The 21,610-nt window shown below is 35.0% G+C and overlaps 2 protein-coding genes and 1 long non-coding RNA gene across 4 annotated transcripts in view; 2 read left to right on the top strand and 1 right to left on the bottom strand.

Annotated features, from left to right (window-relative positions):
* The first annotated feature begins 514 nt into the window (after positions 1–514).
* Positions 515–2,652, top strand: LOC120329898 (uncharacterized). Its single transcript, XR_013479749.1, has 4 exons — positions 515–675; positions 1,651–1,810; positions 2,095–2,293; positions 2,514–2,652. It is a non-coding gene; the product is annotated as an uncharacterized LOC120329898 (long non-coding RNA).
* A 1,449-nt stretch (positions 2,653–4,101) lies between these two features.
* On the top strand, positions 4,102–11,935 carry LOC120330477 (uncharacterized). The gene is made up of 14 exons (XM_039397437.2): positions 4,102–4,355; positions 4,866–4,936; positions 5,320–5,461; positions 5,538–5,644; positions 6,240–6,383; positions 6,701–6,772; positions 7,133–7,250; positions 7,506–7,666; positions 8,310–8,444; positions 8,563–8,735; positions 9,087–9,161; positions 9,444–9,596; positions 10,705–10,833; positions 11,678–11,935. Exons 1-14 carry the CDS (start codon positions 4,234–4,236, stop codon positions 11,831–11,833), a joined length of 1,758 nt encoding a protein of 585 aa, XP_039253371.2. The 5' UTR covers positions 4,102–4,233; the 3' UTR covers positions 11,834–11,935.
* A 23-nt stretch (positions 11,936–11,958) lies between these two features.
* LOC120330441 (serine/threonine-protein kinase ULK4-like) overlaps positions 11,959–21,610 on the bottom strand; it is a 28,902-nt gene continuing 19,250 nt past the window's right edge. The window contains exons 19-29 of one of the 2 annotated variants that reach the window (XM_078118908.1): positions 21,091–21,284; positions 19,692–19,813; positions 18,749–18,889; positions 18,404–18,527; positions 18,138–18,294; positions 17,000–17,143; positions 15,549–15,715; positions 14,893–15,068; positions 14,151–14,276; positions 13,725–13,871; positions 11,959–12,237 (exon numbers count right to left, since the gene is read on the bottom strand). In XM_078118908.1, coding sequence (XP_077975034.1) covers positions 12,211–12,237; positions 13,725–13,871; positions 14,151–14,276; positions 14,893–15,068; positions 15,549–15,715; positions 17,000–17,143; positions 18,138–18,294; positions 18,404–18,527; positions 18,749–18,889; positions 19,692–19,813; positions 21,091–21,284 — 1,525 coding nt within the window. In that variant the 3' untranslated portion in view covers positions 11,959–12,210. Of the gene's footprint in view, positions 12,238–12,856; positions 13,147–13,724; positions 13,872–14,150; positions 14,277–14,892; positions 15,069–15,548; positions 15,716–16,999; positions 17,144–18,137; positions 18,295–18,403; positions 18,528–18,748; positions 18,890–19,691; positions 19,814–21,090; positions 21,285–21,610 lie in introns of those variants that run through there. The other variant, XM_078118907.1, reaches the window with a different exon arrangement.

Genomic DNA, 21,610 nt, shown 5'->3' with positions numbered 1-21,610 from the left:
ATGACGTCATCAAAATTATTGCCATTGGGTGGCGCTACGTGTCCATATATTTGAGCATAGCTCTCTTGTTTTAGTAACAATTTTTTGTCACTGTGTTATTTTTGCAATGAAATTGAACTAGGTCCACAGCATCACCATTTTACGTCAGCGAGTGTTTTTTATTCCACTGTTGTGTTACACATACACGTCTCACATTTTAAATTTAATTTAAAAGTATTGCCCGATTTTATATCGTGTTTTTGTTTTATTGTGTTTTGACTGTTTTTGGTGGAAGGGCACGTACTTGAACGTTTTTAACTTTTTTATTAAGTTATGCCCGTTCTCTGTATTTTGTTTGTCCGTTTGTTGTTGTTTTGTGTTTTGTTTCTATCAGAGTGACCAAATAAAATTGATTGCTTGACGTTCGCTGAGCACTAGATCCGCTGATATGCGTACACAGAACGGCTACGATCGCGGATCCGCCACAAGGTGCGCTATTTTCGATGCCGCAATTACGGACTTTCATACGAACCATCGGAGCGTGACGGCTGCTGCCAGACACTGTTTTTACCTCACTCTTGGGGGACGCGGCGGTTTCGCTCTTCATTCGCGAATTTGAGCTGTTGCTTGGTTGAGGGCCAATGTTGCACCTGGAGTGTACTGGATCAGGTGGAACTCGTAATATCTTTTTCGAAGGTATAAAATACGGTACCGTACTATATATACTATGCTGACTATATTAAATAGGATGTCCGGCTACCAGTACTGCAGTAGGCATACCTGGTAGCACTGAAGTCCGGTACCTGCCATACAGCCATACAGTTCTTCAAGTTGTGTCAATGCCACTGCTTACTACCGCGTTTCCCCGAAAATAAAACCTTGTCCGAATTATGAAAATTATTGTAATATAAGCCCTTTAAAATGATAGTCCATACCTAAATTAGAAGAAATTGTAACTTGATGGCAACTTTATGGAGCGAAATCACAGGCTGAAAGACGTCTGTTTGATGTTGCTGACTTGACTACATAAGGTGAATATAGGTTGTAATCGGAAACCTCACAAAAATACAGTATGACAAACCTTTCAAATATAGCATTGGGCCTAAAGAGTCCAATCATGGAATAACAAAACATGTTGATTCTAAAAAATCATATATTATAGTATATATTTTGATACAAGGTGAAATGACACAAAGTTTCAAACACCGATATGACATTACTGTTTAACATATATAATGTTCGTTGACTTTTTGATTTTATATATTAGAATCTGAACCTATATATTATTTACATTAAAAACATGAACTATGACAATAGACAATACGTTTATTTCGTTGTGCCAGAAATCACAACACAAGTTCACAACAGATAAAAAACTATGCATTACAGTAACAGATTTCATTGCAATTGACAGGAAATCGCGAAGGATAAGAAATGGTCATCATAAGTCAGCGACACCTAGATTTAAGACGAGTCAAAAGTACCGTAAAAATTGCAATTAAAGAAAGCAATGGATACAAAGAGAAACTTAGTCATTCAAAAAATTACCAACAAAACAGGGAGTGATATAAATATTCATATACGGTAGCATTTGGGAGAGAGAAAAAAAAACATGAGGCGGGAAAATTCAGTGTTTAATTTTTTTTTATCTTCGTTCATTTCGTCATGCAGGAAATAATACACAAAGTCAAGGCACAGCTTATACAATACAGAAACGGATTCAGTCGCAATTTTAAAGCAGGTGGCTTTCATCGCAAGAAACAGAAGGGGTCATCATAAGTCTGCGACACCAACATTTGAAATGAGTCAAAAATTGAAATAATAAAAAAAGGTAACGGTAGAGAATATTAGTCATTCGAAAAAATTGTCCAACAAGGGGAGGGAGGGTAAAGATTCCTGTGAAACATCACATATAATTTTAGAATGAGATAAAAAAAAATTTGGGAAATACAATAAGACACAGTAGTTTTGAGAAGAAAAAAAACGGATTAGCATATCAATTTGCTGAACTTCTGTATAATGGCAACTATTAAATATTGTCACTTGCAACATCAAATCGAGCTATATTTTTTATTTACACAAGAATAAATAAATAAGAAATTACATAATTTTTAGGTGCGAAAGCAGAATTCATACTTCATGTACATCCAACATATGAGATTTGAAAGTGAGAAGAGAAAATGATGCAGTTTAAATCTGACTGTGAAATAGGAAAAACAGTCTCGGTGAACTCATTGCCACCAACTAACAAATGTCAGCCGGGCCATCAAAAATTCAGAGAACAGAAACATATTCAAGCCTTATAAGTCTAAAGGTGATTCCATGAGTGATAGAAAATTTAGAATGAGGTGATTGAGGTATGTCCTATTTGATAAAGCAAAATCAATTCATCGCGACTGTAAAAGCTATCATTTTCATTCCCAAAATCACCATCATTTCATACAATTCATGATTCGCTGTTCTACATAGGTAATATATTCAAAAATTTGCATTGCACCTTATTCATCATGTATGTTTTTCTCAATATATTTCAGATGGTGATTATACAATCACAAAAAGAGCTGTGGTGAAGTTCAAACAAAGTGTACCCTTGCTAAGCATTCTTGGTTGAGAAAGTTGAATTGTGTTCTCATGTTGTTGCAATATATTTTGAACCTATTTATGTTGGGAATTTTAAATTGAGCAAAATATTATTGTGTTCAAATTTGAATAAAGAAATTGTTTTTTTTTAATGCTGTTGCAACCAAAGCCAGTGTAATAAGACCAGATCCCAATTTAAAGTAAATTTGAGACATAACTTTCTTCAAAAAATTAAGTCTACCTTAAATTTCAAATGCCATTCACTTATTAATTTCTTGCATATCACCATTATTGCAATTTATACAAATCAACTTGTGTAATATTTCATTTTTAATAAAATAAAAAATATCATAATTATTGTTGAGTGTTCGAGGGGTGCGAGCTTGACATCCTCTGGTCTACCATGCTGAGAATGCATCCAAATGATATCCAGTTTAGCTCCCAAATATCAGGCAAATCCTGCTCGGTGTATTCCAGTGCAATGACTGAATGAGAAAATCCAGTCTGCCAGTACCATCACTTTTGAAGTAGCTCCGTCTGATTTGTGTGACTGTGTAACAGAGCAGCTCAAATGCATAACAGATATACAAGCTAGTCTCTACTCAATCTATAAATGAGAAAAAGGCTGTTGAAAAAACGCTAACACACAGCGATATATTTAAACAAGTCAAAGCAACGCACAAGTATAAACCTTACGGAACGTGCTACGCAACGAGTGTCCCCCTAAACAGCACAAAAACGGAGCTGGCAGCATCGGTCAAAGGTCATGAAAGTTGGTAATGGCACGCAAAAACGAATCCATCAAAGCAGTGCTTCCAAACCAGTAGGTCGCGAAGCTATTCAATGTAGGTCGCGAAGTATTTCCAAATGTTACATACAGTTTTCGATTAGACTGGGAAATTGTGACATTATCATTACCTAACAATAATAACAGTTAGAATAATGTCCGTGTCCTGGTAAATAATAACATTACGCCCCTACATGTTGGAAACTGTAAGTAGGCTACTAGGCAGATTAGTGATTTGTTGAATTCTCGTAGCGTGGACAGAGGCAAAGACGCCGGTTTATGTGATAGGTTATATTGCGTCCAATGAGTTGCAATTCAAATACTGGCAAAACAGGGTTAATAAACTTTATTTTAACACCCTAACTTTGTTTTCTTCTTGTAAGCCTCAAAATGGATAATTCAAAAACAAAGATATACATGTAGTAGTATATATAAGAAAAAACAAGTAAGCTCCTACAAGTTGTCTTTTTTCAAGCCTCGGCTCGATCTGGTAATATCCAATATACATTTCAAAGCAATTGGTCCAGTAGCTAATAAGGAAGGTGATTTTTCATAACGATAAGAAAAAAAATACCAACAACAAGAACATAATAACAAAACGACCCATATGTAGGCTACATTTCGTAGACGTTCAAACCTTCGAAGCCTGAAAATGTGGTCGATTGCCTAAAATTGTGACGTAACAGAAATAGGTACATTGTTACATAATAATACGCTATTGATAACATCCTAAATCACAAATTCCCCATATTCCATTGATTATTTAATAAACATTGTTTTTCTTTTTGTTTGTTCGCCTACGGTATGTAGTTTCACCTTATGCAGCGTTAAAAAATTCCTTTTGGGGAAGCCGGCTAGCTTTAACAATGCAAAACCAAGTATAATAAATGGCAAAAAAGAAGTCCAGACGGGGCGCCGTTCTGCTTGCTGGTCCTGGTCAGCCACCACCAGATTCTTCAGATCAAGATGAAGTTTCATCACCAAAAGAGAACACCCAACCAAATGTCAGGTATCTTACTAAAATTGGTAACTATAAATAACCTTTAACAAAAGTTTGATTGGCGTTTCACTCTAACTTTGTTGCATTCAACTTACTAACGTTAGCTTGGTGAATACCTCTAATTGCGTTAACACCTAATTTGTAAACACATAAAATATAGGTTTTGGCAGATTCTGTTGGTCCTCCCAGGAATATTTGGTATCTCATCCCGATGGTTAGATAAACTTGAATGGCAAAAAACTAGCTCCAAAATTTAGTTCACATCTCTCTTTCAAGAAGTTGTGACAATTTTAAACTGGGAAAGGATTTAAATTTTTATCCCGGGAGAGAGGAAGTCAATAAGACTGCTGAATCATATGGCGAGCCACGGCCTGTTGTGCAGTTACCATTCAATGCCGGAAATGGGATTAGTTAGCCAGTCATTTGTTTCAGATACATGAACTTGATAGTGAGGGAAAGCGTAACCTACCAGTTGTTACGCAAACCACCCTAAACTAAGCTAGTTTTTGTTATTTCTAGCGCTACAAAGTTACCTCCCGATCTGCCGCTACGGCGTGCGACGATGTTGGAGCAAGATACCCCAATGGCAGGTATTATTTGGATATTTATTTTTAGAGCTATCTGAAATATATCCGCGTTACAGAGATTTTAAATATATTGCAGGTATAATACTCATATATACATACTATAGCATTGTTGAATTGTCTTGTCATGGAAGTAAAACGTGTCGCCTGTCTTCTTGCATGCTAATAAAAGGTTTTAAACATTATTTTCCACTCAAACAAAATAAAAACTTGTGTTATTTTCAACTCAAAGTCATCGCGAATATCTATTTCCCCGGACAAGATTTGTCCCATGGACAATAATAGGTTGAGTGTGACTTAATAAACATTCTAAAGATAAATATCACGAAGAATACGTTGTGTTGACACCGTAATAGAGATTTTTAATTGATTTTGAACTATTATTGCAGCTCGACAAAGAAAAGTCAGTCGGAGTTTTAAGGTGGGCGCGCTTGACACTCACAGAAATAGTTTCTCTGGCACGCCTAGGTCGCTGCGCAAAGGGTCAGTAGCACCACCGAAGTCTTTACTTTCAGCTGATACACAACCAAGGTATCATCAATTTTGAATTTTCATTTACACGAAATAAATTTTCTGCTATAAGATAATAATAATTCAATGATTGCAGGAGATACTCGGTAATGCATGTAAAAAGCACTAACATGCTTGGTGAAAATGTACAGATCGACAAACTTACACCGGCAAGTGAAGCTCTTACTCAACAGCAAATATCCGGTAGGTTTGGACGGGGAAGATAGATAACTAAAGAAAGATTCGAAAACTGACTTTAACGTAACATTTCAACTTTCAATTTAAAACGCAATTTTTGATATACAAAAATTGTACGATATATGTATACATTTTATACAAATATGTACTGTAATATTTACCACAGCCGACATGTTGTAAACAATTAGGATACGTTGTATGTAGTATCTTCAAAATGCCAATATCGAAGTATATATATATATATTATATTAGTTTTTGTAAAATTGTAGAAACTGCGCATAAAACTGTTGAGATTGAATATAAATTCAAATGAGTAGATTCCGTATTTAGCATTAGATTAGTTACCACATTTTTCATATTCAATGATATCGTGAAACAACAGAGCAATGCTCAAATATACGGGTGACCGAAAAATAAACCTATCTCATGAATTTCGTAATTACTCATATGTGAGAAAATAAACTATTTAATTTTGTTTGCGTTTGAACTTCTGTTTGTGTGTGATTTCCGGTATCCATTACGCTTTGTACAAAAATTATGTTCTATCTCGATCGATAGGACCATTTCGTGTCCAATAACATACAATGTGTTTATCATATAGCATTCAAAGAAGCGTTCGATTTGTTTGATAAGAACGGCGGTGGTACAATCGATGCATTGGAATTACAGAAAACATTGGAATCTGTTGGTATCTTCTTAGAAGAAGATGAAATCCACGACGTTATGATGCGATTAGATAAGGATGGTATATTTGTATTATTATTTTATATTTCTGGCTACTATTATTTGACGTAAGTAATCTAGAACGCTTTGCACAAAAGGTATGTTCTTTCCAGGATATGTTACAAATGACATTGATTTTGTTTTTTAAGCTCACCCTATATGTAATTTTCAGAAACGTATATATAGGTTAAATAATGTCCGTTTCGGCACCAAGTGAAAAAATACAAATGTTTTTTTTCAACTTATAACTTAAAATATGTAACATTGCGTAGCGATTTCACTTTCACCATGCAGTCATTAATTTAATAATAACAAATTACTATATATATTTGTTTTCAGGAAACGGGGAAATTGACTTTGAAGAATTTCTAAACATGATGACGAATACTGAAATGTTTCTGGAAGCATTTGGTTTGTTATTGTATTATGTGGATGTAACACAACGAGTGTTAAACTCAATTCAACATTCTTAATTCAGTAGTAGTAACTAATAAAGTAGTCTCGCTTGGTAGCAACCACTCTCTATTTTCTAGGCTAGTTTCATGCTTTCATGTACTTGAATCAAAATAGTAGCATAATTTGGTAGGTATCCATAAAAAGTAAGGGCACGCACTGAAAAGAGTGTCGAGTTGTTCATGGTTATAAATAGGCCTGGCTAATAGTTTCGTACGAGTACTTTGACTGAAATTGGCTTCATTCATAATACGCTGAATTTACATCTCACATCAGTCAACTTGATTTAACGATTACTATTATTGTTCATTGTTTCAGCTTCACGTCACGGTGATAAGCCATCAGATATGCGTCGTGAACGGGACGTCTTACTGTTTGATGCGTTGACGGAGTTCATGAAAAAATCAGCATTAAAGGATGCTCACGAAATTGTGGGGTAACATTTGAATCGTACTTACATTTATTTGATTTTTTTACATTTACAATTTTCAACGGTTGCATTTCCCAATTTCTTAGCTCTAGTTTTTCAAATTTTAATGGTTACAATTACAAAAAAGGCGCTCCTGAAGTATGCGTACCAAGATGGCGGACACCGGAACGTAGTGTGTGTACCAAGTTCGGGTTAGGTCATCATTTTAGGTACAAAGTCAGGTCACTCCATATTAATAAATCTGCTTTTATGTATCTTAAGATATTATGCAAAAACCTACAAGAAAGTAGTGAAGTCATACAATAAAAATAAAGGTGCTCACGTTGTTGGTCATTATGCTGATGGTGCTCGACTAATCGGACTTACAGAAAAGCAGTTGGTAATGCAGTTGAAGCAACTTACTTTAAGTCAGAATTATGGAAGTGAGCATGATTACTTTTTACTTAAATTAATTTTAACTAGAAAGGAAAAAAATTCGAGAAAGCTATAGTTTCAAGAATGAAAATTTTCGCTCACGATACCCGAACGTCTATAAAATAAATCGTGTCCGGAAAATTCGCCGCATACGAAAATTCACCGCATGAAAAATCGCCGCAAAAGCATTTTGTTGTAAACCAAGTATTCGTGATAAAAACAAGGAGGTTTACAGTTAAGTTATGGTAGGCTTTTAAATAACGAATATTTTTTAAATAAAAAGATACTTCAAAAACCCAACTGTTTTTATCACAAATACTTGTTTTATATACAGCAAAATGCTCTTGCGGCGAAATTTCCTGCAGCAAGATTTCCTTGGGCAAAATTTTCTTCGGCAAATTTGACTAAAACCCCCCGAACGTATATTAAAGGAGCAGAATCATTCCGATTCATTACCCACCCAATTACGCCCTGGATAAGATGGTTGGCATCAAATTTGAACCTGAGATTTCACCGTACGATGCCACCATAGTAAAATCTAACGCTTACCACTACAAAACCGCGCCCAATGGAATGGAAAACTTCAATCTTGATTTTATTTCACTGCAAAATGTGAGCTTTTATACCAATTTTGTTTCAATAATTTTTCAGATGACAGCGAGAAGTGCAGTCCGTATGCACAACCTTTACATCAGTCAATGTTGAGATCAGTAACCACAAATGGTAGAAAATTTGGAAAAAGACGAAAAAGAAAAAAACGGGATTCCAAACGTGCAGCATCCGTCGGTAAGGTGAATTAATGAAAATAAAAAATTGGTCAGTAGTTGTTTATTTAAAATATAAATTTCATTATTTTCATCAGCTATTAGATTAAGTTTAAGATTATTTCACCATATGTTTTTAGGTACTAAGCCTGACTCTGAAAGTGTTTCAACTGACATCACATCATCGTCTTTCCACGTACTTACACGGAATCACTCAGTATCCTCTGCTCCCCCAGCTATTCCAGCACAGGCTTTACGAAGACATGCTTCGGAAGCTCCATCGAAGAAGAAAGGAAGAATTATTTTGAAAGTGGTAGGTCACAAAGGGCATTCCCGATACTTTACTTCCTCGTTCACGTCAGCAACATTGACTAATCAGCCGAATGTCAGCGGTGACGTACCAATTGAAATGTTCATGCATTGTGGCGCATGCATTAGCTTATTTTCGTGGGTTTGCGAGCTATTCGTAAGTTTCTGATCTGAATCCGAAATTTAGGTATAAATCGACTAACCCAATGGACTTCCGGTGAGCTTTAATTTTGTTGCAGTGATCAAAATCAGTCCAGAAAAATCTGCGAATGTCTAGGCTAAGATTGGCTATTTCTACGTACACAATAATAATATTTATATAAGCAATAATACGAAGTGTTTTATTTGCGATTAGGTCATGAATAGGGATACGGGTAGGAAAGACAGTAATGCGAAGCATGATGACAGAGGAGAACATCCCGAAGTTCAGGTAAAATCAGGAATATTTTTTTTATATATTATAATTTTAAGGGGTAGTGGACCATGTATCTATAACCAACCAAAAATTATGGCTCTAGCAAGAAAAGTCTTTTTGACGCATCAGATTGCTTTCTAAGTAGCCTTTCATTTATATGTAGACACAAGCACAACGCTTGGTGATAAAGTATAAACTATTATAGAATTTATCCCCTTGAGGGAATTCACTAGATACAATTTGCAATGTCTAGCATAATTTAAACTACATTTCAATTTTGTTTATCTTTCCGCACAGAAACCGGAAGAGATACAAAAAGATAAGGATCTTGTAGCTGAACACAAACCCGGCTGGTTGAGTCAACGTAACATCATGTACAATGTGGATATAAGTCTTCCGATAAAATACAGACACGTGCAAGTGGATCGCTTACCACGACTGCGTCAGAAGGCAAGTCACTTCTAACTTTAGCATTTTGTGTAAATTCGTAAGATATAATTTTCTCTTCAGAACAATTCAGAAATGAGGATGGATTTATTTTACCGTGTATCATATATTACACAGTCGGCCGTCGACGAAATTTTGTCTATTTATCTAAATCCCTATTTATAAGCATTACATGGGGATGACCTTGCATTTTGTTTTATACGCTTCTTAGCAGCTTTTCACTGTTTGAAAAGCCCTGTATAAACGAAACATCATATTGGTATTGAATATACATCAATATATGGGGTTCAAGAATCCGTAGACTATGGTAATGGCTCATATCCTATGGTACGCGAGGATCTTTCTGGTCTTTTCTAATTTTTTTAGATCTTGTATTTTCATACATTTTCTTGTACTTCTTTTCTTTATCAAAAGTATTTCAGTGCCATTTTGCTCATGTCGCCTTTAAAAAAACAATTGTTTCGTAGCAATCACCAGTTTGGCTCTTATTGTGCTGCAACGATGCATAAGCTTTGTTTCGCCCCATTTGAGTATAAATCGGATCATCTTATGAAAGTAATATTAAGTTTAAAGCGATTCAACCATGCCGAAACAAAAGTGTGATCCAGTATATGCAAAATAAAATAAGGTTCTGTCTCAATCGAACATAACGCACATATTGTCCTGCAATGTGTGGTCTCTGTAAAGACGCCTTCCAAGCGGCCAAACAGTAAAAACGAGACAAAAAAGTTATTCCGCTCATCAAACAGCTGACGAAATGCATCCATCGCATTAAATTATTATTGTAGGCTACTTGGTATTTCATTGCTTGTTATTTCCGAGACTATACTGACACATACACGCAAGTCAGTAGGAACTACAAGGTACGCAATCAACAAAATTGAGAATCACACGATTATGGCGTCTGTGCCAAGATACGAAACATTAAAAGTTGTTAGATAGGCTACTCCGAGTCACATTCTATCAGCCAATGGGATGCTCGTCTAAAATGGGATGAATGTAAATTTTTTTAACCCTTTCTACAATTGCTATCTTAAATTCCCTTCAAGTATTCGTCCTTTGGTCGGACAAGAACAATTTCTGATTTCAAAACTTGTGAGCATTTCTACAGGTGGAGGAAGCAAAAACTCGTTTTACTTCAAATATAGCAGAAAAGAAAATTCAGCATAATATACGACATTATAAAGAACTAGATTCAAGACGAATACCTTCGCCTGCACTTAATAATCAATTTATAAAAGTAAGAAATATGATTACATTGTCTTGTTCATAATGCAAAAGATTTTTTGATGAGGAAAAACTATTTGGACGTTAGCGAAGCCATAGATGTTATTGGTTCAAATATATATATTCATTTATATAATTACTTTTGAGAACAGTTTTATGAAAGGCAATTCATTGAACCAGTGGTTCACTGTAAACTGGTATTTCATAACAGAACAAGAAACAGGTTTAGTGAAACGTATTTATATGAAGGGTAAGAATATTTTGCGCATTTGCAAGGTGTATATTTTGCAACTAGCGTTATTTATATTTTGGCTTTTCGGGGTCTCGTGGATATTGAACAATGTTAATTATGGGGATTTAATTTCTTAGTTTAGTTTACAACTAAGCCAGCTGAAATAACCCAAAGATAAATAACACACATTTGATTTTGAAAATTCCCCCACACGTTGTGCATACGGGTTTCAGCACATATGGAACGCGAAAGTTTTTTGTTATCAGAAATTGGTTTTCTCTGAGATGAAGTCGGAGTCAAAATTTTTGTCTACCCGTCGCTCACCACGGCACCTTTAATTACCCTGTGTGGGTTCGCAGGTTTCCATGCTGAGTAAATTATGTGCGAGAGGATTACTGGACTCCTTGCGCTGTAGAGTAGTTCGCGTAACCGCTGGTCGGTCACGGCTTCCTCCACCAATCTGAAAACTAATAACTGGCTAACTAATCTCATACCCGACGTGAACTGGTATTCGGACGAGAGGCCGTGGTTCGCCATATGATTAAGCCTTATTATCGGTTTTCCTCTCCCCGGGGATAAATATGTAAATCTTATCTCTCCTATCCTATTTTACGCATATTTGCAGGTATTCTGTGCGTATAGTTGCGCTGAAACGAACAACAAGACGGCAGTAACGATCAAGCAGTTGAAAAAATTGGCGGACAGAAAATATTATAACGGCGACGGTAACCAACACCAGCAGTATTATATTCCAAGCAAGGAACCAAAATCAGTACGATGATCTTATTATGCAATATACAAAAGAGAGATTTCATCATGCTTTTTATCGTTTCTTTGCGCTTTTATTATTACTTTTGTCTTAATAAAAATCGCATATAAAACATTGAGCAGCAATATTGCCAACAGAATAGAACTATACCTACCGAAATATAGTGGTATGAAAGACACACAATCTAAATCTAATGTAAAGCACACAATGTATTGAATGCCAAATGTTCACAATCCAATTCGAATACTGATAAATTAAAAACAGATTTGACTCTTAATACCGTAAAATCATAAGACATCGAAATCACAATATTTTCCAGCGCTCGGCGTAACCGGAAACACACGTCATCCAGTTGGTCGCCACAGAGAAGGCTACATAGAACCAAGGCTTCATTGCTGTCGTGATATTAAAATGACCTATTTCGGAGAATGCAACATACTATTAATATGAAGGGGTTAAATAACATTATAAGTCACAATCCACATTCGCTACAATGGTACTACACTCCACTTTTGAAATGCTTTAAATTTCCTACCTTCGGTTGGCGTTTTATTTATGTTTCAGTCTTGATTAGAAAAAAATAGCACAATCCATTAACTATGATTATTCAAGTTAACCTATGAAGAACAAAAATTGATTTTGTAGCATAGATAAATATAATACTCAGAGATCGTATGAAAATACACCAAGCAGCAATATATATGTCCGACGTAGAATAACAATCATGCCACCAACTCCACACATACAAGTTGATATTCCAAATGAATTGCTTGTGGTCAAGGCCGCTATTTCACACTGCATGCATCAGGGTCATTTAACTCACGGGCAACTCATACTCCCGACGAACTTGGACGCCACTGCACATTTGTCTCCGATATTATTACTGCATTAAATACTGAACCTTTAATTGTGATGTAACAATGGAATAAAAGTCACATTGTGACGTCTACTTTCACCATTTCTGGTCTTCTCGATATCACTAAGAAAAATCTGTTGTCTTGACTATCACGAACCCGCTGAATAAAGAATCCCAAATAAACACAAAATATATATTTCCGTATTACAAAAATACAAAACACACTACAAATATAGAATCTAAGATCAAAATTACATTGATATAATCAATTCTAATCTGCACGACCCTGTCTTCCCTCAACAGTTGCCAGAATTTCATTGGATAATTGAGTAATTACAGAATCTGCCCTTCGTTCTGCATCACCAGCTAAATGGCGCAATGCAGCCAACAAATTTCCATCGTTTTTCCCCTCTTCCCCATATACGTTGTCTGCGTGATATTCATTCAAAGACACCACACGTTTTATAATCTACAAAGAAGTAATAATATTTTTTTATGTCTTCTTCAAATAAACTATTAAATCTTGTTTCAATGTAATTAATCTGCATGTGAACAGAATAGGGTCATTATTTATGTTAGGTAATCCAATCAGACGGGAAAGTCTTTGAGACGGCTTTATTGGATGACAATCCAAAAAATGACTAAAATATATGGATGAAAACATTCACTTCACTAATACATTGGCGCATACGCTAATCATTAGAAACGCAATTGCATTCACACCTCTGATTACTTGAATAATCATAGTTAATGGATTGTGCTATTTTTCTGAAGAGGATAATTATGCATAAGACTCCAGAGACTCGCCACAGGGTGGCTAGCATAACCACCTCTTATCAAGTCCATGTATTTACCTATTCCCATACTCGACATGGACTAGTAACCAGATAAGAGGCTGTCATTTGCCATATGATTAAGCTGTCTTGTCAGCTCTTCTGTTTCCGGTATAGTTATGAAACCCTATCTGAACCTTCAGAACCATCTCTTTTTTACTTTAAGATGTCATGGTAAAGTAATATTACACTTTGTTGAGAACTTGAATCTAACCTTGAGTAAAATTTTCTGTTGCTTTGGTTGAGCTTTACTGAGTGCCTCTGCCAAACATTCCATGTTTTCATCAGCCATTGTGTCCGGATGGTCACCCCCATAGAGTTGAACCAACATTGAGAAATTTGTCAGTGCTAAATCAGCCAACTAAAAGGAATTTGAGTCAAAAACTGCTTGCAAAAATTGTATTCTCAACGCTGCGAATAAAAATTTACTTTTAATTGTCTGAAACATAGCAAGATAAAAATAATTCTTCAATAAATATGTGAGAATCGTTGTAAAATAAAGATCAGAATCTATCATTTGAAGATAAATTCATTCCCTATCCAAATAACGAAATATGGATGAATTCCTGCCCAAATGAATAATTTGTAACTTTTGTACGTATAGTCCTGCCAAAAGAATCCAGTTTAAATATTGTATTACCTCCTGGTCATCACACAACAACTGAATGCAAATTCCCTGCAACTCTGTCAATGGTTTGTTAATGACAAGCATTCTCTCAGCATTTTCAGTAGCAGATGCTCTCTCAGATTCAGGGGCTGCTTTGGCCTGTGATCAATCATAAATTAATTATTTTTGAAGTAAGGATGAGGAAGAACAAAAAAAACATCCAACCACATCGAGAAAGACATCGAGGTATATACATGGTGAACTACTGATTAATGACTGAATACTTTCCGCAAGAAAAATTCAGTGCATGGCAACACTAATGTACTAATGCTTATTTTACATAGCATAGGATTTACATATTTACCCCGGGGGAGAAGAGAGTCGATAAGACAGCTTAATCATTTGGCGGACCACAGCCTCTTTTATAGTTACCGAACATAACAATGCAATGAGAACATTCTACGGATTTTGTATATTAAACTGGGGTAAAAACTCCAATATTGATGATCCCTCATCCAGTTACTAGCCCTGGTCAGGTTGTAAAAATAATGAATTGACATTCCGATATGAAATAACGTTTTTAATAAATGTCTATTCATCAAGACGTATGAAAAAATTGATATTTGTCAGTGAATATGAAGCATTAAAGCTATTCTTAATCAGGACTATACTGGTAACAGTAAAGATGGTTATCATTATACACCACTAAGCCATATTTTGAGTACCTTTTTAGTAAGATGAGTATTAGGTCCCTATGACTATACTGTGAAATAACCTGTAAAGCTTTCTTCACTTCTCCAGTAACCAATGTTAACATTTCCTTCAATAACAGAAAAAGATTTGTTAATCCTTCTGTTGCTATGGAAATATTGTTTGAGTCTTCCATTTCTTGAGCTTCCATATATTGACAAGATACTTCCACCAAATGAGAGTTGACATGGTCAATAAGTCCTGAAAATGTAGGCATGTTATATCTAAATTTGGAGAAAGTCAAAAAGTAAATATTTGCATGCATTGAAAAAAAGGTTTTGAAATATATTATAAGCATTTTAAGTTGAAAGGATGAAACTGGAAGAAAAAATGTTTTAAAAAAAATGCGACTATGGCTTGAAATTTTGATTAGAAAAACAGCTCAAAAAGCATCTATTTCTTTATAATTTTTTACCTAAATTATTTTCAAAATTTACCCCAAAATTTCACCCAATAATCGGACACAAAAGAGACTTTACCCAACTTCTGACAGTAGAAGCTTCTGAAATTGGAAAATCAATTTAAACAATATTCATCTCTAAACAATTCTATTGAACATGTTTCAATATAGAATATGTTCAACATCCCATATTTGAAAATATTATTTTAGAATGTATTCAGAATAGCAGATTATCCAATTCTGGCTATCCCAGGAAAAAAGAAATGGAAGTTTTATATTACCATTATCATATAGTTCATTTGCAATGGTGATATCTTTTGTATATAACACATGTATCAATAGAGATACAATTCCTTGTGCACATGATCCAAGGACGCAAGACATTTGTTCGCTGTATACTTGTAAAATGATCGGTAACAAACCACATTCATAAACTGCAGATATCAGTCTGAAATAGAAGGATGAGAACCACTGATGTAAAAGTTGAGTTATAAAAAATATATATTTGAAGTGAATAAAGAGGTTTTTAATCTCAAAAATAAAGTGGAATAAATAAACTTATAGTCTTCCTTTACTAATGAACTTCTTCCACTCTAAGGTAGTAGAAATTGGAAATATATTGGCCCAGTAGTGCGAAGAAAAGGCAATTTTTTTAAAAACAATAATTCCTAAATCCCCAGCAAGCTAGGAACAGACAATCTATACGTACACTTCTTGTTCAACATAAAACATGGCAGGAAAGTTTTTTTTGAAAAACGGTGATGCTACACAAGATCTTAATCGAAAATGTGTGTGGATTCGATATTATTTGAAATCAAAAGCAAATTCAGTGCATGTTATCAACAGTTGGTAACATGGTACAACATTCCTATAGTTTATAAATTTTATGAATGCATTCTTACTCTGATCACAATCACAAAAATTAGTGATATACAATAAATGCTTTTTTGGTTTCATTTTAATGCACAGATAACAATAAAAGAGAAGTATCTAGTTCTGCATTCATTTAATATTTCATTCACAAAATAACTTTTTATTATTATTTACATGGACTTTATAGTGTTTATACCTAATTTATTTACATTTAAACAAATTTACATTAATTGTCAGGTATACCCAACTGTTTAATATGATGGGGTACTTCACATAGCCATATAACAGACAATTCATGTTTATTATTAAATACAGCCCAAAATCAGACAATAAGCGGCACTATTCATATCAGGGTTGTGCAACCTGTGGCCTGCGGGCCAAATGGAAAAATTGTGTGACCCGCCGAGAAGTGCCAATTTTGAATGGTGTACCCACGGGCCGTGAAACACGTTTTTTAATTAATTAATCTGGTACATGCCAGCAATTCCAATCCCTTTGCGCTGCAAAGCCTATACCAGTACCAGAGTACCACTGTCATACTAGCTAGCTAGCAAAACAAATTTCACAATGTTATGAAGACATGTTTCTCACTAAATTCGCTTAAAATCAGTGTGACCATAAATTTGAATATCAGTTTTCAGAAATTTATGCGTTTTCCCAACTATTTCTCCAATGACCCGAAATAATGCTGTAAGATCAATGACATAAAGAAACTATTTTTTGTGTGTGCAAGTACTAGAAAGGCTATCTTAAAAAAGTTGCGCCCTGCAGCTTCGCCCAGTTATTTGTATCTGGCCCTCCTGTATTAAAGGGTGAAACACCCCTGATTTATATGATAAACAAACTCTTTTCTGCTTACTTTGGCCAGTATTCCAGAAGTGTTGAAAGCAATCTTGCACCATATGCAGGTAGAGGATCATGACCAAGAAATATTGGTTGATATTCTGGTATCAAACTCGTAATTATCAGATCACATAAGCCATGTTCATCTGGTAGATCTCTCCTAAAATAAAAGATGACAATTTTGAGTGAGAAAGCGAGTAAACTCGTATTTATTGTATTGTTAAATGTGACGTGAGAGTTAAAAAACTGGGTGATAATGTGAGAGTGTTTCTCACCACCTCACATGTACTTCTAATGGTTAGCACAACTAACAACAACTGGATATGAAGATATATAGAGCACATGTGGTGAAAGCGAGATACTATAATTTTCAACCACCTTGTATTTTTTTTTCAGATAAAAAATAATTCAATGAGTGTGATTCGATAAAAAACTAGCATTGTAGAACAGCAGAAAAAGATTATGCTAGTGTTTTTATCATATCATACTCTGACGGAATTTTTTTTCATAAAGAAATTCGAAAAGTAGCAAATTACACTGCTTTTTTTTATATTGTTTGTGCTTAATATACCCTCAAATATGTATATGTCAGTCAAGGCTTGCCTGTTAGTCTGTCAGGCCCCGTAAAACAAAACTTTTGGTGATTTCGTTTTATTTCAAGTATTCTATATTCCAGTTCCTAATCTGGGAAACTTATTCCATTGCGGGTTCACTCCTTTATTTATCCTTACATTGCCTATGATCAAATAATAACTTGTTTTTCTCACTGGACTCTCAGTTCTGTGTGAGGACAAAGAACCAATTGTCGTCGTCCTTATGGCACAAGACATGCACATGTTGAAGGGGATTCATGATATAGGTGGAATAAAATGCTGACATAAAGATGTTTAGGGCCCGAATAACATGCTGCAGGAAAGTATTGACGATTTTAACAAAATGCAAACACGCTACCAGCATCTTTTTCAGCATTTCCCCCATCTGTCTGCGCCACTGATATCCATGAATATGGAATCTGTTAAATGTCTGATTGACCTTAAATGAGAGCTAACATTTTCCATTTGATACCAGTGGTCAGGCTGCAAATAATTTCTCTGGTATTAACAGCAAGTCAAAGCACTACAACTGTGTAATGAACACAATAACGCTTTTCTCACCTTTTTCTCGCTGACCGAGAAGAAGAACGAGAACTCAAGCTTTCTCTTTCTTTCTTTTTCTCTTCCCACTCCTCCTCTTCACGTGAGATAGTTCGATGATGGAGTAAAGTTCCCAAGACATCGTCGAGTAATTTTATGCAAACTGCTTTCCCATCCTCTGAAGTATCATACAAATTTATTTGATACAAATTTAAAATGGCGTTATAAATTTTTTTTTAAGTTCCGAATAAGTTTCTGTGCAGAAAATTAATTTAAAAAATACATACGGTTATAAACTCCAAGTAAAACAATCAGTCTTGGGATGAGTGATTGCATCGTTGCCTCCTCATGTTGAGTGATTATTAAAAGATGCTGAGAGAGTGATTCTACGATTGATAATACAGAATCAATCTAAAAACATATTTGAAATATATAAAAAAAGTTAGGGTTAGAGTATACAGAACAAGAATAATAGTGTAATAACAGATTTGGTCAATATGTGTACATCCTGACGCCATGGGAAACAATATAGAAGTATGATGCAAACTGCTTTGACAAGCATGTTCCTAACGCTTAGCATGATGCATTAACATTTTACCAAGCTATGTTATATATCCTAGTATTATACTTACAAATTGTTGTGAAATATCTTCACCCAACGCTGCACCTATGCCAGTTGATTTTGATTGTTGCTGAAGGAACTTTGTTGCATGTGCCAGAAGACAGCCTAGTTCTGATATAAAATCAGATGTAACCATCTGTTGTCTAAAAACCTGAATGATAAGAAAATAAATATTGGTCGAGTTGAATGTAAAATATGAAAAAGATGAATTAAACTGTTCTTTCACTAAAATGTGATAAACATTGGACTGATGCAAGAACAGGCACTCCAGAAGTGTGTGTACCATTATGGAGGTAACTAATTTTGTTCGCCTAATATACATCAAGTTGTATAAAGGAACTGAAACTTATGGGCAGGGGGTATATTCACTTTGCTAACACAGACAATCCCCGAACTCGTAATAGAACTAAAGTAAGAGAGGATCGGAATAAAATAATGGCCTAACCTGGTACACACACTACAGTAGTACCCAAGAGCATGATTAATTACAGCTAAATTTGTTAGTGTTTATCAGAGATGGCAAACCATTAGCAAATAATATAAGATGCAACAAGTTTCTTGATGATACATATATTGATCAAATATCCATGACCATGAGATGCAACAAATTTCTTAATGATACAAATATTGATCAAATATCCATGACTTCACAGTCTTTATTTCCATAATAAATAATTGTTTTATTAGAAGTCCACAATGTTGAAATACTGCTATTTATCTCCATTTCAAACTTGGACTGACCACTGAATATGGGAATGGTTAAGCTAAAATTATATTCAATCCTCAGTAATCACATCCAAAACGTGCAGAAATAATACTTCACCATATTGATTATTGCACAAATGAGGGCGAGGTAAACCGACACAAAATGCCATGAACAGTAAATTTCACCCAGTAACAAAAGTACAAAACATTTTCATTTAAAGTTATAATACAAAAATAAATCATAGTACCTGACTTGTAACAGTATGCATTATAATAGTGCAAGTTGGTAAACAAATTTTTAATTGTTTAACATGACTAGCTGAAGGATGTTTTCTCCCACTTGTCTCTTCAAGAAGAGAAACACAAGCCGCTGAAATATTAAAAAAAATATTTTATATGTACATATACTGCATTATTTAAAACAAAAATATTTGATATCCACTATATTTAATCAAAAAGTATATAACATTTATACATGTATAAAAAGGTAACATTACAGCATTAAGTTGTTTGCCTGGGGCTGTGGTTGGAGTGTTGGAATTAACAAGGTCAGCATTGCAAGTTGAAGATCTTCAGTTCAAACACCACGCACCCCATATCTCACCCAAAGTGTGGTAAATTGGGTCAGGTATTCCAGTTCTCCAAAATATTAGTAACCTCATGCATATCAATAACTTCCTGTACAGAGCCCCAATCGGAGTGGAGGCATGATAATGTCACATAAAAAAGTTTCCAAGTATTCATTTTAATGAAAAACAATTGTTGTCCTGCTTCTTCTTATTTTAGTTATATGACATTCAACCACTGTCATCTAACAACATATATAGAAGTACCATTTTTCGGAAGGGCCCGCAATCTTCATAGTTAGACCCTGGGTAAGGTGGCGGGAATGTGATTTGAACCCAGATGTGTGACCTGCGATGGCAGCATAGTTAAGTTTCAACGCTCGAACCCAGTGGTTCTCAAATATTTTTTTTTGCTTGCGGCACACTACGCAAATAGAAAAATTTTGCAGCTTGCTTGTAAAAAAATATAGTTGACTCAAAAAAAATTATTCTGTGAATGTTAATGCCATGTGTGTGCCTGTTTTGAGAAACAATTGAAACGAGGCTCCGCCACTCCCTTTTTCGCTTTTAATTTCAGTCAGAGAAGAAAATCTGTGTTTACCGAGCCATGAAGATGCGAACGGCAAGATTATTTTGATAGCTTTTCCACCGACGATTGAGTAGAATTTGTCAAAAGATAGCCAAAACTCGTCCAAGCTTGCTTTCCAATTAGCCTAACTAAGCGCGCAAGTCAACATGATGGAAGGTGGGTGCCTTCTTTACAGATGCATTATAACATAACAATACAATTATAACATGACAATCACCCTTACTACAACGACAAGCGACAAATGCAATAAGATTATCATTTATCAGTTATCTATTGGATAGTGCTTACCCAAGTCCCGCAAGTTTACCTGTTGCATGCATGCCTATGTGTAATACTAATAGCTTTTTTTATAGGATTCCAAAAAGCTTCACGGCCCACGCTACTCTAACCACTTAACAACTGTGCTACTTGGCAGCAATACAGAAAAGTATATTTTACTATGTATGTAGTAATCGACAATCTTGAGATTGTGTCAAATCTACAAAATTTTACCCATAATCGGAGGACATTGTGAGAGTATATGTCGTACAAGAAGGTTGAGAGCAGATTGCATGTATTCTGAATTTGGTGGCAAAGTTTGCGTGAGATTTGGATCATTAGGATACATTCTGCTTTCCATCATAGAACCAGGAGCCATAATACTTGATGTAGCCTTACGATTGTCTCTTTCAATATACATAACAAGTCTGGTAAAATAAAATAGAAAAACATAATCAACACCTCAACATTGAGCCCAAAATAGAGCACATTTGGGGGCACTCCAAAAGTACCAATATGAGAGTAACTAATTTTGTTCATCTAATTTACATCACGTTGCGTGAATGGACTAAAACCTATTGGCAGGGGGTATATTCACTTGGCTAACACAGACACTCCCCAAACTCGTAATAGAACCAAAATAACGAAAATCGGAATAAAATTATTGCCTAACCCTAACCTGGTACACACACTACATGAGTACCCACTTGGGTATATATGGCTAATAATTGCCGGTGTACCAACAGATTACCGG

This window comes from Styela clava, chromosome 12, assembly GCF_964204865.1.
Source record: "Styela clava chromosome 12, kaStyClav1.hap1.2, whole genome shotgun sequence".
Classification (NCBI taxonomy): domain Eukaryota; kingdom Metazoa; phylum Chordata; class Ascidiacea; order Stolidobranchia; family Styelidae; genus Styela; species Styela clava.
This window is presented reverse-complemented; position numbering and strand designations above follow the sequence as displayed.